This window comes from Kwoniella pini, chromosome 4 (genome assembly GCF_000512605.2).
Source record: "Kwoniella pini CBS 10737 chromosome 4, complete sequence".
NCBI classification, from domain to species: Eukaryota; Fungi; Basidiomycota; class Tremellomycetes; order Tremellales; family Cryptococcaceae; genus Kwoniella; species Kwoniella pini.
The window spans coordinates 1,127,317-1,142,531 of NC_091719.1; the positions used below are offsets into that span (position 1 = coordinate 1,127,317).

The window sequence follows — 15,215 nt, forward strand, 5'->3', positions numbered from 1 at the left end:
AGAAAATACAATTACAATTTTTATACAAAAATCAAAATAATTTCAAAATTACAACAATTTATATGAGAAAGTTAAATATATCAAAATAAAAAAAACAAACAAATCTTTACCTTTAATTAATTTGTATAGCTGAAAAACTATCATTATTTGAAATTCTAAATTCTTTAAATTTTTGTTTTTCTACTTCTTCATCAAATAAATTAATAAATTGTGATTCGTTATCAACATCATCACAATTATCATTATCATTATCATCATTATCATCATTCCTTGATTTCCAACTTTCTGATTTATCAATAAATCCATTATTTTTAAAACTTCCTCCTCCTCCTCCTGCTCCTCCTCCTCCTCCAATACTAATACCACCAATTGGAGAAGTTAAATTTTTATTATTATTTGTATAACCTCTCCATGACCAACCTGATTCATAACTTTCCCAAGAACCTTTTCTTCTTATTGCTCTAACAGATGCATCTCTATCTGCTTTTTGTTTAAATGATTTAATTGAAGTTGTTGTACTTAAATGATTAGAATTATGAATTGAATTATTATTATTGTTGTTATTATCATAAATTGAATTAGGTCTTTCTTCAATTGTAGAACTTAAATTTGGTGTAGGTGCCCAATGAATTGAAGGTGAAGTAATTGAATTTGGTCTTATTATTTGATTTGTTGTATTCGTTGTTGTTGTAGTTATTGTTGTATCTTTTAAACGATTAATAATAGTTGGATTAGGTAAAATTGGATTAATCATTTGAGATGTATTTTCAATTACAGATGTAATATGAGTTTGTGGTGTTATTGATTCACTTTGACTCTGCCCTTGATTATTACCTATTTGATTAGGTAATAAGTCAAAAGTTGAACTTGCTAAAGTCAACATAGAAGCATTATCATCTGGAATTTCATTTGGGATTGGATTATGTAATGGATGATGAGGTGTATGTTTTGGTGCTTGAACATGTACTTGTAAAGCTAGATTTTGTGAAATCGGTCCAGTAGGTGAAGAAGTTGCATGACTTGTTGGAGTTGTTGGAGAAGGTGGAGTAGGAGAAGATCCTCCTGATGATGTTTCACGTATTACATGATCAGATGATTCAGAACTGGCACGACGAGAAGGAGAAGGCACTGAAGCGGGAGAAGAAGTTATAACATCACCTAAACCGAATGATCCTTGTGGTACAGTAGGAGTGTAAGGTTGAGTTTGGGGTGAAGTTTGAGTTTGATTGGAGGTGGGTAATTGAACTTGAAATTGATTTTGAGTTATAGGTAAAAATTGCGGTTGAGCAATATGTGCAATTGCAGGTGAAGAATCAAATGAAATACAAGTTGTAGGTTTTGTTGAAGTTGAATCTTGTCTACTTTCTCTACCTCTTTCACCATCGTCTTCTTCATCTTGATCTTCCTCATTATCTTCTCTTCTCTGATCATAGCTATACCTATAAGTTGATCCGTAAATTCCATCTAAACTACCTGTAGTTGATCTCGCATGACCTGCTCCAGACCAAGTAGAATAAAATGTATTTGTCCTTGATCTACTTCCATCTATTTTATTAGAAGGTTGTGGTGGAGGGAATTGATTTGATCCAGTTCTAGATAAGACGGAAGTTGAATGTGTAGGTGAAGCAGGATGACTTGGTGGAAAAGGTCTTAAACTTGCATCATCATCTGCTCCTACACTTAATCCACCACCACCAGCTATGAAAGCAATATATCCACCTGAAGCTGAAACTGGTCTTTCATTATTTGTATTCGTATTTGCCCTTCCTCTAAATCTAGCAGGTCGAGCACTATCATCTAAACTCCTTGCATATGAATTGGTTGATGATCGAATACTATCCAAAGAATATGATCTTGATCTAGGACTACGTGAAAGGTAAGAATAAGAATAAGTCATTGAAACAGTTGTATTTGTTTCATTTTCTTGATCTTCTTCTTGTTTCGAAATATGTTTATTATGATTAAAGGTAGTTCTACCATTTCCATTTCTACGTTTAATTGTATCTGTAAGACCGCTTGAAGCTATAAGCTTAGGTATGGGTATTGAAGGATAAGGATTATTAGCTTCTCTTCTTTTTTCCCTTTCTAAAGTTCCAACATTGCTAAGTCTAGTTGAATACATTGATAAAGAAGGTTGAGTTGAATTTGATGAATTTTCTCTTCTCATATTTATCATTCCTACATTTTCACCTCCTTTACTTCCTCTACCTCCTCTAATTGTAGTGGTAGTTGGCCTGGATATAGAGGGTAATCTGTTTCTTCCTCCACTATTCAATTTAGGTGAACCTCCCACTATTAAACGTTGAGCATTTGATGTTGAGGGAGATTCAGATATTGTAGCTCGTCTTGCACCTAGTTTACGTGATATCCAATCTAATATCACAGGTTTAGTCCCCTTTTCTTTTAATTGTTGAGATCCGTTTGGTTGATTTTCTTTAAATGATGAAGAAGTGAAAGGATGATGATGAGGATGATCAACTAATTGTCGTTTAGATTGTTGTTGAGTGTGTAAGTTAGCATATGCTTCTGCAGGTGTACGACCTTGACCTTGATCTTTAGGAACTCCTTTGGTCCCGCTAGATGGCCCAGCTAACGGTTGTGAGTTATGATATGGATTTGTTTTGTGAACTGGTGGATATAATGGTCCAGGATGTTTGGAAGATGAACCTTTCTTATTTGAAGATTGTTGAAAATACGATCCAGTCGTACCATTGGTAGAGTGATGTTCAAGAGGAGGTGAATTCAAGATTAATCGTGGTGATGAAGGTCCAGAAGAAGGCATGATAGGTGAAGAAGGTTGTTTAGGTGATTTAGATAATGGCGTAAAAGTCGTTTTAATCTTAGGTGATGAAGAATGTATCATAATGTATATCGTATCAATCACGTTGAGAAGTATCTAATTGATCGAGTATGACCTCCAGGATCTTATTGTTATTGTCAATCATAGGCTTCGTGATGCCTTTCACGTTTATTAAAAATGAATCAAAGACGTATGATTACATTAATACGACTACAAGTGTGTAACCAAGGTTACCTACGGTCGGTGTGTTATAATGATGATGACCGATTATAGCCTATAGAGAGTATGGGTAATTGATTGTTTACATAATTAAATCAGATGTGGCTTAATCACGTGAATTAGTGATTTCTTGGCATCATAGTTATATCATACATGATAATTAATAATAATGATGTTCATGCATGATTTGATTGACTAAATTGAAATAAAAGTTACAATAACAATAATAATGTAAAAAGATTTTCACTTGATATTCAAATTCATGTTCTTTTTCTTATCCATTACACCATCTATTACCAAAATTATCATAACTTTTTAATCCACCTTCTAAACTTCCATCTCCTTCTTCATCATCTTGACCTATAAATGCATAACTTTCATTTGCATTTTGTTTTCTTTTTGGACATCTAAATCCTAAATTTACAGGACATTTCCTATCTACAATATTACAAATTGATAAACAAGGTAAAATTTCATCATATTCATATTCAACCAAATCTGAATTATCATTTCTAGATTGATTTAATGTTCGATGAATTATAATTGGATTTGGAAAATCATTTATTGTTAAATCTGAATCTGAATCTAAACTTGAATTAGAATTTATAATTGATGGATTTGAACATCTTGGAATTATTATATGACATAACCAATTTCTATAAGATGAAAAACAATTTGAACATGTTGATACGTGTGAAAATAAATCTCTTCCACATGCTTGAGATAATAAAGAAGTTGAAAATGCTTCAAGGTTGGTAGTAAGTATTGAGACTAGTTCATCTGGTAGAGATTGTACTGGTGAAGTGTCTGAGATCAGATCGCCAGATGATGTTGAAGTTGAAGTGGAATTAACGGGAAGAGGAGCGGAATATGCTATTGAAGGACATATACTTGTAGGTAAAACGAGTTGGCAAGGAAATGAATCTATTTAACGATGTGATTAGCTATATACCAACTGAAGAATGCGAGAATTCAAAATTGGTTTACCTGCTTTGGTGTTAAACCACATTGGACCTGACCAAACTCCATTAACATCTTTTAACCAAGTTGTATAATTTGTATTCGCTTGTAAATCACCTATAACCCAATACTGCCTATAGCCTTCATCATTATCTACAGCGGACCATTGAGGTTCTTCAGTCTTGATAATCAATTTCTCAGCTATCGATCCAGTAGCATTTACAGCTAAAGAAATAGCGCATTGTGAGTATTCCAATTGATTCAAAGTTGGTGAATTATCTGAATTTGTAGGTACGACGTATAATGTCAAATTACTTGATAAAGTTGAATTCCCCGATATCATTGAATCTGATGATAAGTCATTTAAAGGAACAACAGGTAAATCTGGAGAAGGTAAAGTATAATTTGGATATGAAGGTTCAGGTTCAAAATAAGAGTATAAAAGTGGTGAAAAGATTAAAGCTTGATTCGATGTTGTATCTCCCAGAAAAGGTAAAGAGGATGAGATAGAGTGTAATGGACCTGTATTCATACTGTTTTAAGCGTCATCAAAAATCTCCATTGATGGAAGGAATTTACCATCCTCAGAAGCGTCCATCTGGATCACAATACCTCCAGTAACATCTAATTCATCTAATGTTGAACCATCATCTTCTAAACCAAGTCCGAAAAGAATATTCACCGGAACTTGATCAGTAGAGTTTAAAGTATAATTACCAAATCCTTTATCTAAAGCTATATTCCAATTTTGACCATTCTTATTATTTTTTTGATTATATCCTACTGATTTAGTTCCTCCAGAAGTTTGATCTGAAATTGGTTTGTTACCCATATCAAATGTTGGTAAATCTGAAGTAGAAAGTAATATCGTAGGTAATAAAGTTGTATTGGAAGTTAAGGTACATAATGAGAATGTCAAGTATAATAAATTTGTAATAGGTAAAACTACTTGAATTAAAGGTGAAGTTTTGTTTAATGCAGGAATAGATACGCTAGTAGGTAATGAGTCTATTGAGTAAGTTTTGGTTGCTTGTGAAGTTGGAGTTGAAGAGCCTGATGATGATACTGAAGAGTTTCGAACTGAGGTCGTTCGACTTGATGAGATTGTTGTACGACTACTTGTTACACTTGAGGAAATAGTGGATGTGGAAGTTGTATCTTGAGCCAAACAGGAAGGAAGAATGGTTAATGTAAGTGCCAGTGAGAAGAATGTCCGCCACGATATTGTGGAATGGATACGCTTCCGACGTCCTCTCGGCCTCATTCTATATGGAAATATTGGTTGATCGATTGACATTTTACTTTGAGGCCGACAAAAGACTGGTCTTTAAACCGTGAATGCTATATCATCTGGGTGTGTTGCGAATACTTCGAAGCTTGGACTATTTTTTGTCGAGTCGAAATTACGTCAATCGCTCTTGAGTTTTCGAATTGGAAGTCATGATTCGTCAATAGATCTTGCGATGTAAGAAAGATTTAGACATTGATTCGATACTGATTTTCGCAGGTGCGAGTAACTTTCTATTATATCATTAACGCGTGTAACAAAGGTAAGGGAATATCAGCCTGAAATTCTTCCAACAGGGTAATACCCACATGATTATCAGGCTGGGTTTGACCCTTATTAACCCGGATCAAGCTCATGTTTGGTTTCAAGAGGAACTCGTACTACCAATTATGATCTAATGAACGAGTTTCCAATGTCTGATTTCGTGACTGATATCAGTATTGATTGGTATAGCTTATCAGATAAGACACAATACATACCGTCAACGTATACACGGCTTGTAACAAACGGGTTCGATTAGTCATCTGACCCGGAATCTTGATTAAAGTCCTCATCAAGATTAAACCTCCTTTGGATCAAAGTACAACCGTCAAATCACCAAATTCAGAATACGCCAACACCGGATTAGTACTCGACTAGCTTCAAATTGGTATTCCAATAAAGACTTTTCACTTTCATTTGAATCATAATCATAATGACGCGTCGTAATCCACCTTCAACAATAACATTACTTCTTCCTTCACCTTCTTCTTCATCTACTTCTCTAATAGCTTCTTCATCTACTTTACCAAAATCTACAAATAAGATAATACTACCACCTGTACCAGATTTAGAAGTTTTAATCTTAGCAAAAAAAATAGCTTTAGAAAAAGGACAAAAATTTGATTTAGAAGCTTATTTAAATGATGATCAATTAGAAGAATATCGTACAAAATATTTAAAATTACCACCTAAACCACCTATTATTATACCTCCTACTCCACCTCTTATAAATCAACAATTACAATCAGAAGAAGTTACACCAGGACCAAGTACACCTACAATTGAAATTGAAATAAATACTCCAATTAATGGTAATCCAAGTACACCAAATAATGTTGAAACCATAAATAATAATAATACTCCAATTAAAAAAATTATTAAAATACCTGATTTAAGTCATTTACATTGGAAACAACGTGCAAAACGTATAGCAGAATTAACAAAAGAAGCTGAAATGATTGCTAATGGTGAATTACCTGAAAGTTCTTCTTCCCTTTTTAATCAAATTGATGAAGTAAACACGATAAATCAATCAGGAGGAAAGAAAGGTGAATTAACGGATAAAGATAAAGAGGTTATAAGAGGTAGTGCAAGCTATTGGTGAGTTCATTACTTCTCATATGTGTTTCTCTTTTTTTCTGTTGCTTGAATTTATAAGATCAAAGATATCATACTCATACAACCATTATCCAAATCATTAGGAACTCCCTGCTAATATCAGCACGTAAATCAAGAGGACCACAATGGGATTATTCTTTACAGCAATTTCAATATGATAGATCATCTTCAGAGTACTATAATCATGGCAAAGATCCTCGTCCAGCAGATCAACAATCTTCTATAAAGCCAACACCGCAGTCCACAAAAGCGGAACTAGATGGTGAAGGTGATGAACAAGAAATGGACGCGGAAAACGAGATTGATGGAGGTAGTCCGAAGAAAAAGCGAAAATTGAGTTTAGTCGAAAAGGATAAACCTAATGGTCTTAGCATGAATAAAGTGGATGATAAGGGTGAACATGAAAATGAAAATGAAAATGGAAAAAGAATAAAATCAAATTCGATATCGCAAACTCCAGGGACTATTCCTCATTCTTTACCTAAACAAAGTCCTCATCAAAATCATCAACCTACTCCATCTGCGAATCGAAATGATTTACCTTCAACTACACCTCAATCCAATTCTATCAACCTTCCACCTCAATCACGTATCTCATCTCAAGTTCAACCATCAGGACAAACGCCAACACCGCATATACAACCTTCTCAATTATTCGGAGGAATAGGTATGGGTCGTCCTTCTTTACCTCAAAATTCTTCTTCATCATCATCGTCGTCTATACCTCAATCGAATCAAAATCAATCAAATAGTGCATTACTTGGCCATGGCCAAGGAGGTCAAAATGTAAATCCGAATTTCTTAGCTTCTTTACAACAGTTCCAACAACAACAACAAGCAAATCTACAACAACAGCAACAAACCCAATCTTCTTCTTCCAACCAAAATTCGCAAACTTCTATCCCGTCGACTTTGGGAGGATTTGGCGGATTGAACCCAAGTCAATTGAGTGGATTGACAGGATTAAATCAACAACAATTAAATGGATTAAATTCAAATCAATTAATGGGTTTGAGTAATATGATACAATCTATGAATCCTCAATTTTTACAACAGCAACAGCAACAACAACAAATGCTGATAAACGGAGGAGGAGGAGGGAATATAAATGGTTTAGGACAACAATTTAATAATGTTCAACAAGGAATGAGTCAACATGGTATAAATCAGAATTTAGGTATGAACAATGTTAACATGACCATGTTCCAAAATCTAAATAATTCAGGAACGGGATCTGTGAATGGAAGTGGTAATGGACCGATGTTAGGTGGTACGACTCCAGGTAATAATTGGTCCGAATTTACTAATAGTTGAATTGAGGGGTAACCAAGATATAAAGGAGAATTGGATGGTATATTTGGCTGACTCGTGTGTACTTTTGGTCAGCTTGTATTACTATTACATAGAGTACTCGGACGGAATAAAGGGACTTTTAGATATTATAGCTCATAGCATCCAAATCAACTAGATTAGATGATTGTGAAGATTGTATTTTTGCCCTTCGGCTTATTTGTTTACATGATAAAGCATCGGACTCCGATGCAATAATGAAAATGGAGAATAAAGTTAAACTCCGTTTGATTTTTAATCGGGTATTGACAATATGATCGTAAAAAGGACAATACCCGTACAGATCTTTATGCAGATCTCCGTCAGATTAGTCAGTACCTTTTCAATTACCCTGAATTCACAAGCTTGTTTTCGATGAATTACGCGTAATAATGCCGGCAATGAATCATTTTGGGAAATGGCATCTAGATCATACCTCTCGAGTATTGTAAGATTCGGTCATATCGGTCTGTGCCCGCTTTATCAATCTATTACATGTGTGTGAGTGTGAGATTATTATTCAATTGATGATGACTTATTCAAAATTCACTTCTAATACGGGCATGAGTGAATTCACTTGGCAGCCCGAAGTGATTATGAGTAGGATATATATATATGTGAACGAATTTGAATCATACTTCTTCCTTTCCTTATATAATAAATATATAAATTGGCAAAGTATAAATCTATAATAAAAATAATATGTCTGAACATTCAACTCTTACCGAATCACCTTTATCCAATATGAATGAAAAACCAATTATCAATAATAATAATAATGATAATGATAATTCTACACTTATTAATCAAAGTGGTATTTTAAATAATACAAATACGAATACAAATACAAATACAAATAATGATAAATTAAAACAAAATTTAATAATTGATGAAGAATCTCAAATTGTTAAAAATAATTCATCATCATTAAATAAACAATTAAATGAAGAAGAAAATCAAAATAATCATAATCATAATAATTCTTTAGCTAAATTAAGTCAAGCAAGAAAGAATTTTTTATTATTTATTTTTTCTGTTGCTACTTTTATTGATATTTGCAAGTAAGTTTTTTTTTTATTTTTTTTTATTTTTTTTTGAATAATTTCATATTTTAAAATAAATTGCTGATATTACAAATTTTAGTGTATCAGGTGTAGCAGTTGCTGTTGCACAAATTTCACAAGATATTCATTTAGATACTTCTCAAATTGTTTGGATAATTACTTCATATTCTTTATGTTTTGCTGCTTTTTTACTTTTTGCAGGTAGATTATCAGATCTTTTTCCTGCTCAAATTATTTTCGAAGTTGGTTTTTTCATTTTAGGTATACTTAGTTTAGTTACTTCTTTTGTTACTTCTAGTAAATATGGTTTTTTAATTTTAAGAGGTTTAGGTGGTATTGCTGGTTCAATGAGTAAGCTTATAGTCACTTACAACTAGTTCTTTCATACTAATTCGCTTTTCTTATTTTGTAAATAGCCATTCCTTCAGCTTAGTAAGTTTCAGTTTTCAATAATATACTAGTCAATGACAATCAATTGACCTGTAGAAATAGTCATCTTACAGTACATATGTTCCCCGAACCAGCTGAACAACAAGGTAAACTCGCTTTATTGGGTATGGCAGGTGCGATTGGGAATGTACTTGGTCTGTAAGCCAACATCACGTTCTTCCTAGAATCATGAGCTCATTACTGACCTGTTCCTTTCAATTCAGTGTACTCGCAGGTATCTGTATGTTAGCCAATTACAGATGGTTTTTCAGAGTGCTTGCTATTCTTTGTGAGTTTTCAGCGTAAATTTCATGGAGGTACATCAATGCTAATTCGCCCATGTGCAGGTGTACTATTCACCGTTTTGTGTTTCTTCCTCCTCCCATTCACTGGATCGACTTACGTGCCTGATCCCAATACTCCAAGATGGAAACGACTTGACATCATCGGCGTATTGATTATGATGGGATCTTTGATCACTTTCATCTTGGCTCTTACTCAAGGTCCTATCGATGGATGGGGATCAGCAAGTTTCATCGCCCCTTTCGTTTTGAGTTTCCCACTCGCTATTGCCTTTTTCTTCTGGGGTGAGTTCATATTTACGCAAGTCCTAGTTCGATTGTCTGATCTCTTGAGATATTATATAGAATCCAAAATTCCACCCAAGTCTGCAGTGCTGCCTAGTTCTATTTGGCAAATCACCAATATTGTCATTGCTAGTTTGGCTGTTGGTATTGCTTGTGAGTCTCTGATTTGGTGGTAATGCAGGTAATCGGCAGCTAAAGGATGTTCGTCATAGTCCCATACTGGGCTACTTCGCAAATACTCTACGCTACTTGGTTCCAAGAGGTCTTCAGATGGAAGCCAAGTACGTCAAAGTTCTTTTGAGCCAGTAGATTTGGTGCTAACGATCATTGTAGTCCATGTCGCGGCTGCAATCCTTCCTCAAGGTATTGTGGGTTTATTAGTTGGTGGTATGACCCAAGCTGTCCCTCAAGTAATCACCAAACCCAGATATTCAATGGCTATCGGAGGTTTATGTGAGCTGTTATGCATATTCGATCGGAACACAAAGAACTGTACTGATATGATCATCGTATTTAGTGATCATCGCTGCTGAATTGCTTCAAGTCTTCTCAGATGGAGGAGCTGGAAAAGATTATTGGAAGTATTGTTTCCCAGCTTTCATTTTAGGTAGTGCAGGTGCAGTCGTTACTTACTTTGCTTCTGCGTGAGTCTGATCTAGGTTATAAAAAATTTAATTAAAGCTAATATACGGGGTTCAATGTAGGATTAATCTTATATCTTATTGTCCACCTGAAATGGCAGGTGTAGCAGGTGCATGGACACAAGTAATGGCTCAAATCGCAGGAGCTATTACATTAGCAGTTCAAGCTTCATTTGAAGGTGCTGGAATCTCTAATTGGAAATTAGTTGGTAGAAGATCATTCTATTTCCAAATTGCTTGGACAGCTATCTTGGTAATTCAATATTTAGTATTTTATAAAACACCTGGTACACCTGAAGAAGAACATGAAGCTACTAGACAAAGAATAGCTGCTAAAGGTGGTGATTCTGGTGTTATATCCGAATAAATATAAATTAGATTCGTCGTTTAAATTTGATGGAATAGGTGAATATACTTAGATGAAGCCGAGGTTTTTTTTGATTACTACAAATGAAGATAAAGAGAATATGAATAGTAGAAAAGTTGAACGTTTCGGTGTCATATACATTAAAATACAATCTCACTTATATTCGAAATATGTATCGTGTAATCGGTAATTACAAAAGCATCAAAATCATAAAAGCGTTGACAAATCTTGAGAAAGCATCGTAATTTTCTTAAGTCTTCATACCAACTAATTTCAGGCAAAACAAAATATCTTCAAGTTCATGTAGTTACAATTCTCACAATTCTAGTGATCGATACGTGTTTGTTGAATATTGTGTCAATACAATGAAGAATAATGAATATTTTCGATAAGCATTTCCCGTTTCAACCAAATTCGATATTTATAAAATTTAAATTAATTTTTTCTCTTTTTCTAAATTTCCATTTGTTCCTAATCCTAAATTAGCAATTGTACCACTTATAGATGAGATAGAAGAAACATCTATGATACCATTAGGACAATTTTCAGAAGGTTTAATAGAAATTGAGGATTTATTATAATTTTCCTCATCCTTTTCTAAAGTATTTATATCTTCCACTTTATCTTTATTTTTATTTTTACTCTTTGATTTTTTGGTAGATAAATTTGAATTTGGAGTTATTGATCTACTTATATTTGGAGTAGATTTTACTGAAGATGAAGATGAAGATAAAGAAGAAGAAGATCTTGAATCCAGAATAATCGTTACTGGACCCTAAATATATATTCCAACAAAATAAGCTTTTTTTTTTAAAATACCAAAAAAGATCAAAAAAAGTAAAAAAAAGTAATATTTACATCATTTGTTAAAGATACTTGCATCATAGCGCCAAATTGACCATCTATTTTTTGATATGATATAAATCAGTTTTTCAATGGTTTGTATATTGCGTATTTTGTTTTTAATTTAAACATACCTTTTATTTTATTTGGATTATATGATTTACCCATCTCTTCTAAAAAGTTAGTATAATATGCTTTACCTGGTATTGTAGACTTTGTAACATATAAATATATATATTAGACAATGATTCAGTTTGTAGGAATGCGGAGACATACCATGGATTCATGAAAATCAGGTTTGGTAGATGCTTTAAATTTCGCTAATAAAGTAAATTGCGATACTAAAAATATACTAAATCAATTATGGAATATGTTTAGAGATTTATGATGATAATTTATGATCAACTTACCACATAATACTTCACCATTTATATCTTTTACACTTTTTTTCCACATTCCACCTTGTTCATCATCAAATAATCTGGCTGTTAATACTTTTTTTATTATTTGAGTAGCATCATTTGGCTCGTCATCTTTGTCATGTCGATTCATCAGCAACAATTTGACCAAATCCCATACAGAATACTTCTACGCTAATACAAAGCAATATAGCCACTCACATCGGTCTATCCCTACTAGCACCAATAATCCCTTCCCAATAGAAGAGATAATTTGCCCGTCAACTAGCGTTCATTAGAATTAGCCAAAATTCGCTACATATTGATCATTCAGCAGGATCTTTCTTACCCGCTACTGAAGCGTTAATTACTCGTTGTATAATCGCCTTCATTGTTCCTATTGTCACTTCATTAAATGTCTAAAGTACACGATTATCGATGAAATATGTTGTTCGTCCTTGAACGCCCTCCACCTTCGGTAACTCTGAGTTATGACAGGGCGAATGCGGAGATGACCGCTAATCGCAAAATCGTTCGTCTCGAGGCACGAAACGCAGTGACTTGCACCAAGGATTTCTTCGATGTAACGCTAACATACAAGCCGTCACAGGTAAAGAAAGGAAATAACGACCTTTGATGAGCTGGATCATCGAAGGAAGAGAAAAAGTTGAGCAAAGGAAGGACAAGTATGATGACTTCGAAGGCATCAGATCGACTCGAAAACCCAATTTTGCCTCTGCCCAGAGTGACATATAAAGCTAAAGCATCGGGTGTTTTCAGTACGAAATGAGCTACTTTTTTATCTGACCCAATATCTTTTACTGACAGACATTAGGACTCACTATATTCAAGAACAAGAAACTCACTACATACAGACGCGATAAATCCTCATACAAATCTGGCCTAACATGTCTCCCGTTGACCTCAATCTTGTCGAACTCAATGAACCCGAGTCTTTCCCTATCAAAAAGACAACACAATCTGACGGTAATGAAGCATATATGCAAATCCTTCCTGGTCCACTTATTAAAGTATGGGGATTAAATGGTCCACTCGATTCGAAAAATAGAGAATGGAAAGGTATATTTTACATTAGACCCAAAGAAGAGATCGAAGATTTCATTAAACAAAATGCTAGATCATTCGAAATCGATTCTAACAATCAAAAAGTGAGAGGATGGGATGAGATTGTTATACCTTCAAATCCAATTTGTGAGGATAAACACAAAATTGATATTATTCCTATTTCTTCATTTGTTAATCTCCTTCAAAAAGGAGAAAAGAAAGATGGATCATTTTGGAAAGAATGGTATGAAGCTAAAAAAATTATCCCTGTCCAAACGAAGAGCTTTACAAATTCAGAAAAAGATATGGATAATAAGGCAATTGATAGTGATCAACTTATGTTCTTTTCTGTTTTTGATGGAATGGGAGGTAGTATTTTTAGCGATATGATCAGTAAAACTTTACATGGATGTCTAGCTTTAACTTTATCTAAACTCAAAGACAAATATGAACATAATCCAATTGATAAAGATGTTTTGACGAAAAATTTAATCGAAACTTATGTAGCTTTACAAGAAGATTTCTTAAATGCCGCACCATCTGCTTTAAAGGGTTTAATTCATCGAGAAAACACTTCGACAATCTTACCTGCTCTTAACCCTTCTAGCTTTTTATATGGAGCTATAGAAGGTTCAGGATGTACTGCATGTAGTATTATAATTGATACTCAAGTAAATAAGATGTATATTGCTAATGTTGGAGATTCAAGAGCTGTAGCTGGATGGTGGAATCAAAAAGAAAAGAAATGGAGATGTGATGTTTTGACAGAAGATCAATGTGGTGATAATCCCAAAGAATGTCAAAGGTGAATATTATCCCCATCGATTCCTATGATTCTAGCGAGCGTGACTGAATGATGAGTATTTGATAGACGATTGGCGAGACATCCGATTGAGGAAGCAGGAAAAGTCATTTATGATAGAGGTTGGGGAAATCGAGTTTTAGGTACGAATGATGTAGTAAGGAAATTTGGGGGAAGTTATAGTGTTCGATCGCACGAAGAGGAGAATGAGTAAGTAATTCACAGAAAATGAAAAACAAATCTTTAAGTAGCTGATTCTAATTGGTAATAGGATTTGGAACGTTTATCAAACTAAACAAGCTTTCAACTTTTTCCCGAAAACTACTCCGCCTTATACGGATACTGAACCTACTATCGATATTCGAGATCTCAATTCAAACGAAGAAGAGGAATTAAAATTCGTAATACTAGCTACTGATGGTGGTGAGTTATCTTATTCATTTACAATTTACAAGATGATTCAAACTCACACTGATGTTGTATGTCTTATTTAGTATGGGAAAGACTAACATCCGAAGAAGCTGTACTTTTAGTAGCTGCTTTTAAAGATAATGCAACTCAAGGTGATTTATCGAAAATAGCCTTAGCTGAGAAATATCCTTTAATTCCTCCTAAAGAGCCAAGACTATTCCCTGTTCAAGATTTACCCGGTACTGAATCTAGAAGTGAAGGTTCATGGACTTTCGAAGGAGATAAAGATGCTGGTACTCATTTGATCAGAAATGTTTTGGGTGGATCAGATAAAGAATGGAGACAACAAGTTCTCAGTTTGAGAGATAGTGCTGCTAGACAAATGAGAGATGATATGACAGCTATGTGAGTTTTGCCAACACTCCTCACTAAGATATACAAACTGACGTGTCCCCACGAATAGTGTCGTTCATTTCAATTGAATCGTCTGCATTTGATCTGCCGCATCCTTGAAGTTGAATGGTCGATGAGATGTTATACAGAACAAATCTAGTTCTTAATTGTTTACATACCCACAGAGCAGAATGCATATATGTATACCATGTGATGTTGTACTGTACTGACTCATATGT

The 15,215-nt window shown here is 34.0% G+C and overlaps 6 protein-coding genes across 6 annotated transcripts; 3 read left to right on the forward strand and 3 right to left on the reverse strand.

Annotated features, from left to right (window-relative positions):
- Positions 1-112: 112 nt before the first annotated feature.
- On the reverse strand, positions 113-2,863 carry I206_103439 (uncharacterized protein; the record flags this gene model as incomplete). Its single annotated transcript, XM_019153330.1, has 1 exon — positions 113-2,863. The coding sequence occupies one exon, from the start codon at positions 2,861-2,863 to the stop codon at positions 113-115; it is 2,751 nt and encodes a 916-aa protein (XP_019013491.1).
- Positions 2,864-3,293: 430 nt separating this feature from the next.
- On the reverse strand, positions 3,294-5,276 carry I206_103440 (uncharacterized protein; the record flags this gene model as incomplete). The annotated part of the gene is made up of 3 exons (XM_019153329.1): positions 3,294-3,943; positions 4,007-4,501; positions 4,559-5,276. 3 exons carry the CDS (start codon positions 5,274-5,276, stop codon positions 3,294-3,296), a joined length of 1,863 nt encoding a protein of 620 aa, XP_019013490.1.
- Positions 5,277-5,961: 685 nt separating this feature from the next.
- Positions 5,962-7,961, forward strand: I206_103441 (uncharacterized protein; the record flags this gene model as incomplete). The annotated part of the gene is made up of 2 exons (XM_019153328.1): positions 5,962-6,629; positions 6,731-7,961. 2 exons carry the CDS (start codon positions 5,962-5,964, stop codon positions 7,959-7,961), a joined length of 1,899 nt encoding a protein of 632 aa, XP_019013489.1.
- A 717-nt stretch (positions 7,962-8,678) lies between these two features.
- On the forward strand, positions 8,679-11,064 carry I206_103442 (uncharacterized protein; the record flags this gene model as incomplete). Its single annotated transcript, XM_019153327.2, has 11 exons — positions 8,679-9,037; positions 9,120-9,391; positions 9,457-9,472; positions 9,533-9,628; positions 9,694-9,758; positions 9,817-10,056; positions 10,117-10,209; positions 10,269-10,337; positions 10,390-10,509; positions 10,574-10,700; positions 10,761-11,064. The coding sequence occupies 11 exons, from the start codon at positions 8,679-8,681 to the stop codon at positions 11,062-11,064; spliced, it is 1,761 nt and encodes a 586-aa protein (XP_019013488.2).
- Positions 11,065-11,494: 430 nt separating this feature from the next.
- I206_103443 (D-tyrosyl-tRNA(Tyr) deacylase) lies at positions 11,495-12,697 on the reverse strand (the record flags this gene model as incomplete). Its single annotated transcript, XM_019153326.1, has 7 exons — positions 11,495-11,839; positions 11,923-11,966; positions 12,042-12,120; positions 12,184-12,248; positions 12,318-12,440; positions 12,528-12,590; positions 12,655-12,697. 7 exons carry the CDS (start codon positions 12,695-12,697, stop codon positions 11,495-11,497), a joined length of 762 nt encoding a protein of 253 aa, XP_019013487.1.
- A 516-nt stretch (positions 12,698-13,213) lies between these two features.
- On the forward strand, positions 13,214-14,992 carry I206_103444 (uncharacterized protein; the record flags this gene model as incomplete). Its single annotated transcript, XM_019153325.1, has 4 exons — positions 13,214-14,175; positions 14,242-14,382; positions 14,444-14,595; positions 14,667-14,992. The coding sequence occupies 4 exons, from the start codon at positions 13,214-13,216 to the stop codon at positions 14,990-14,992; spliced, it is 1,581 nt and encodes a 526-aa protein (XP_019013486.1).
- Between the last annotated feature and the right edge of the window lie 223 nt (positions 14,993-15,215).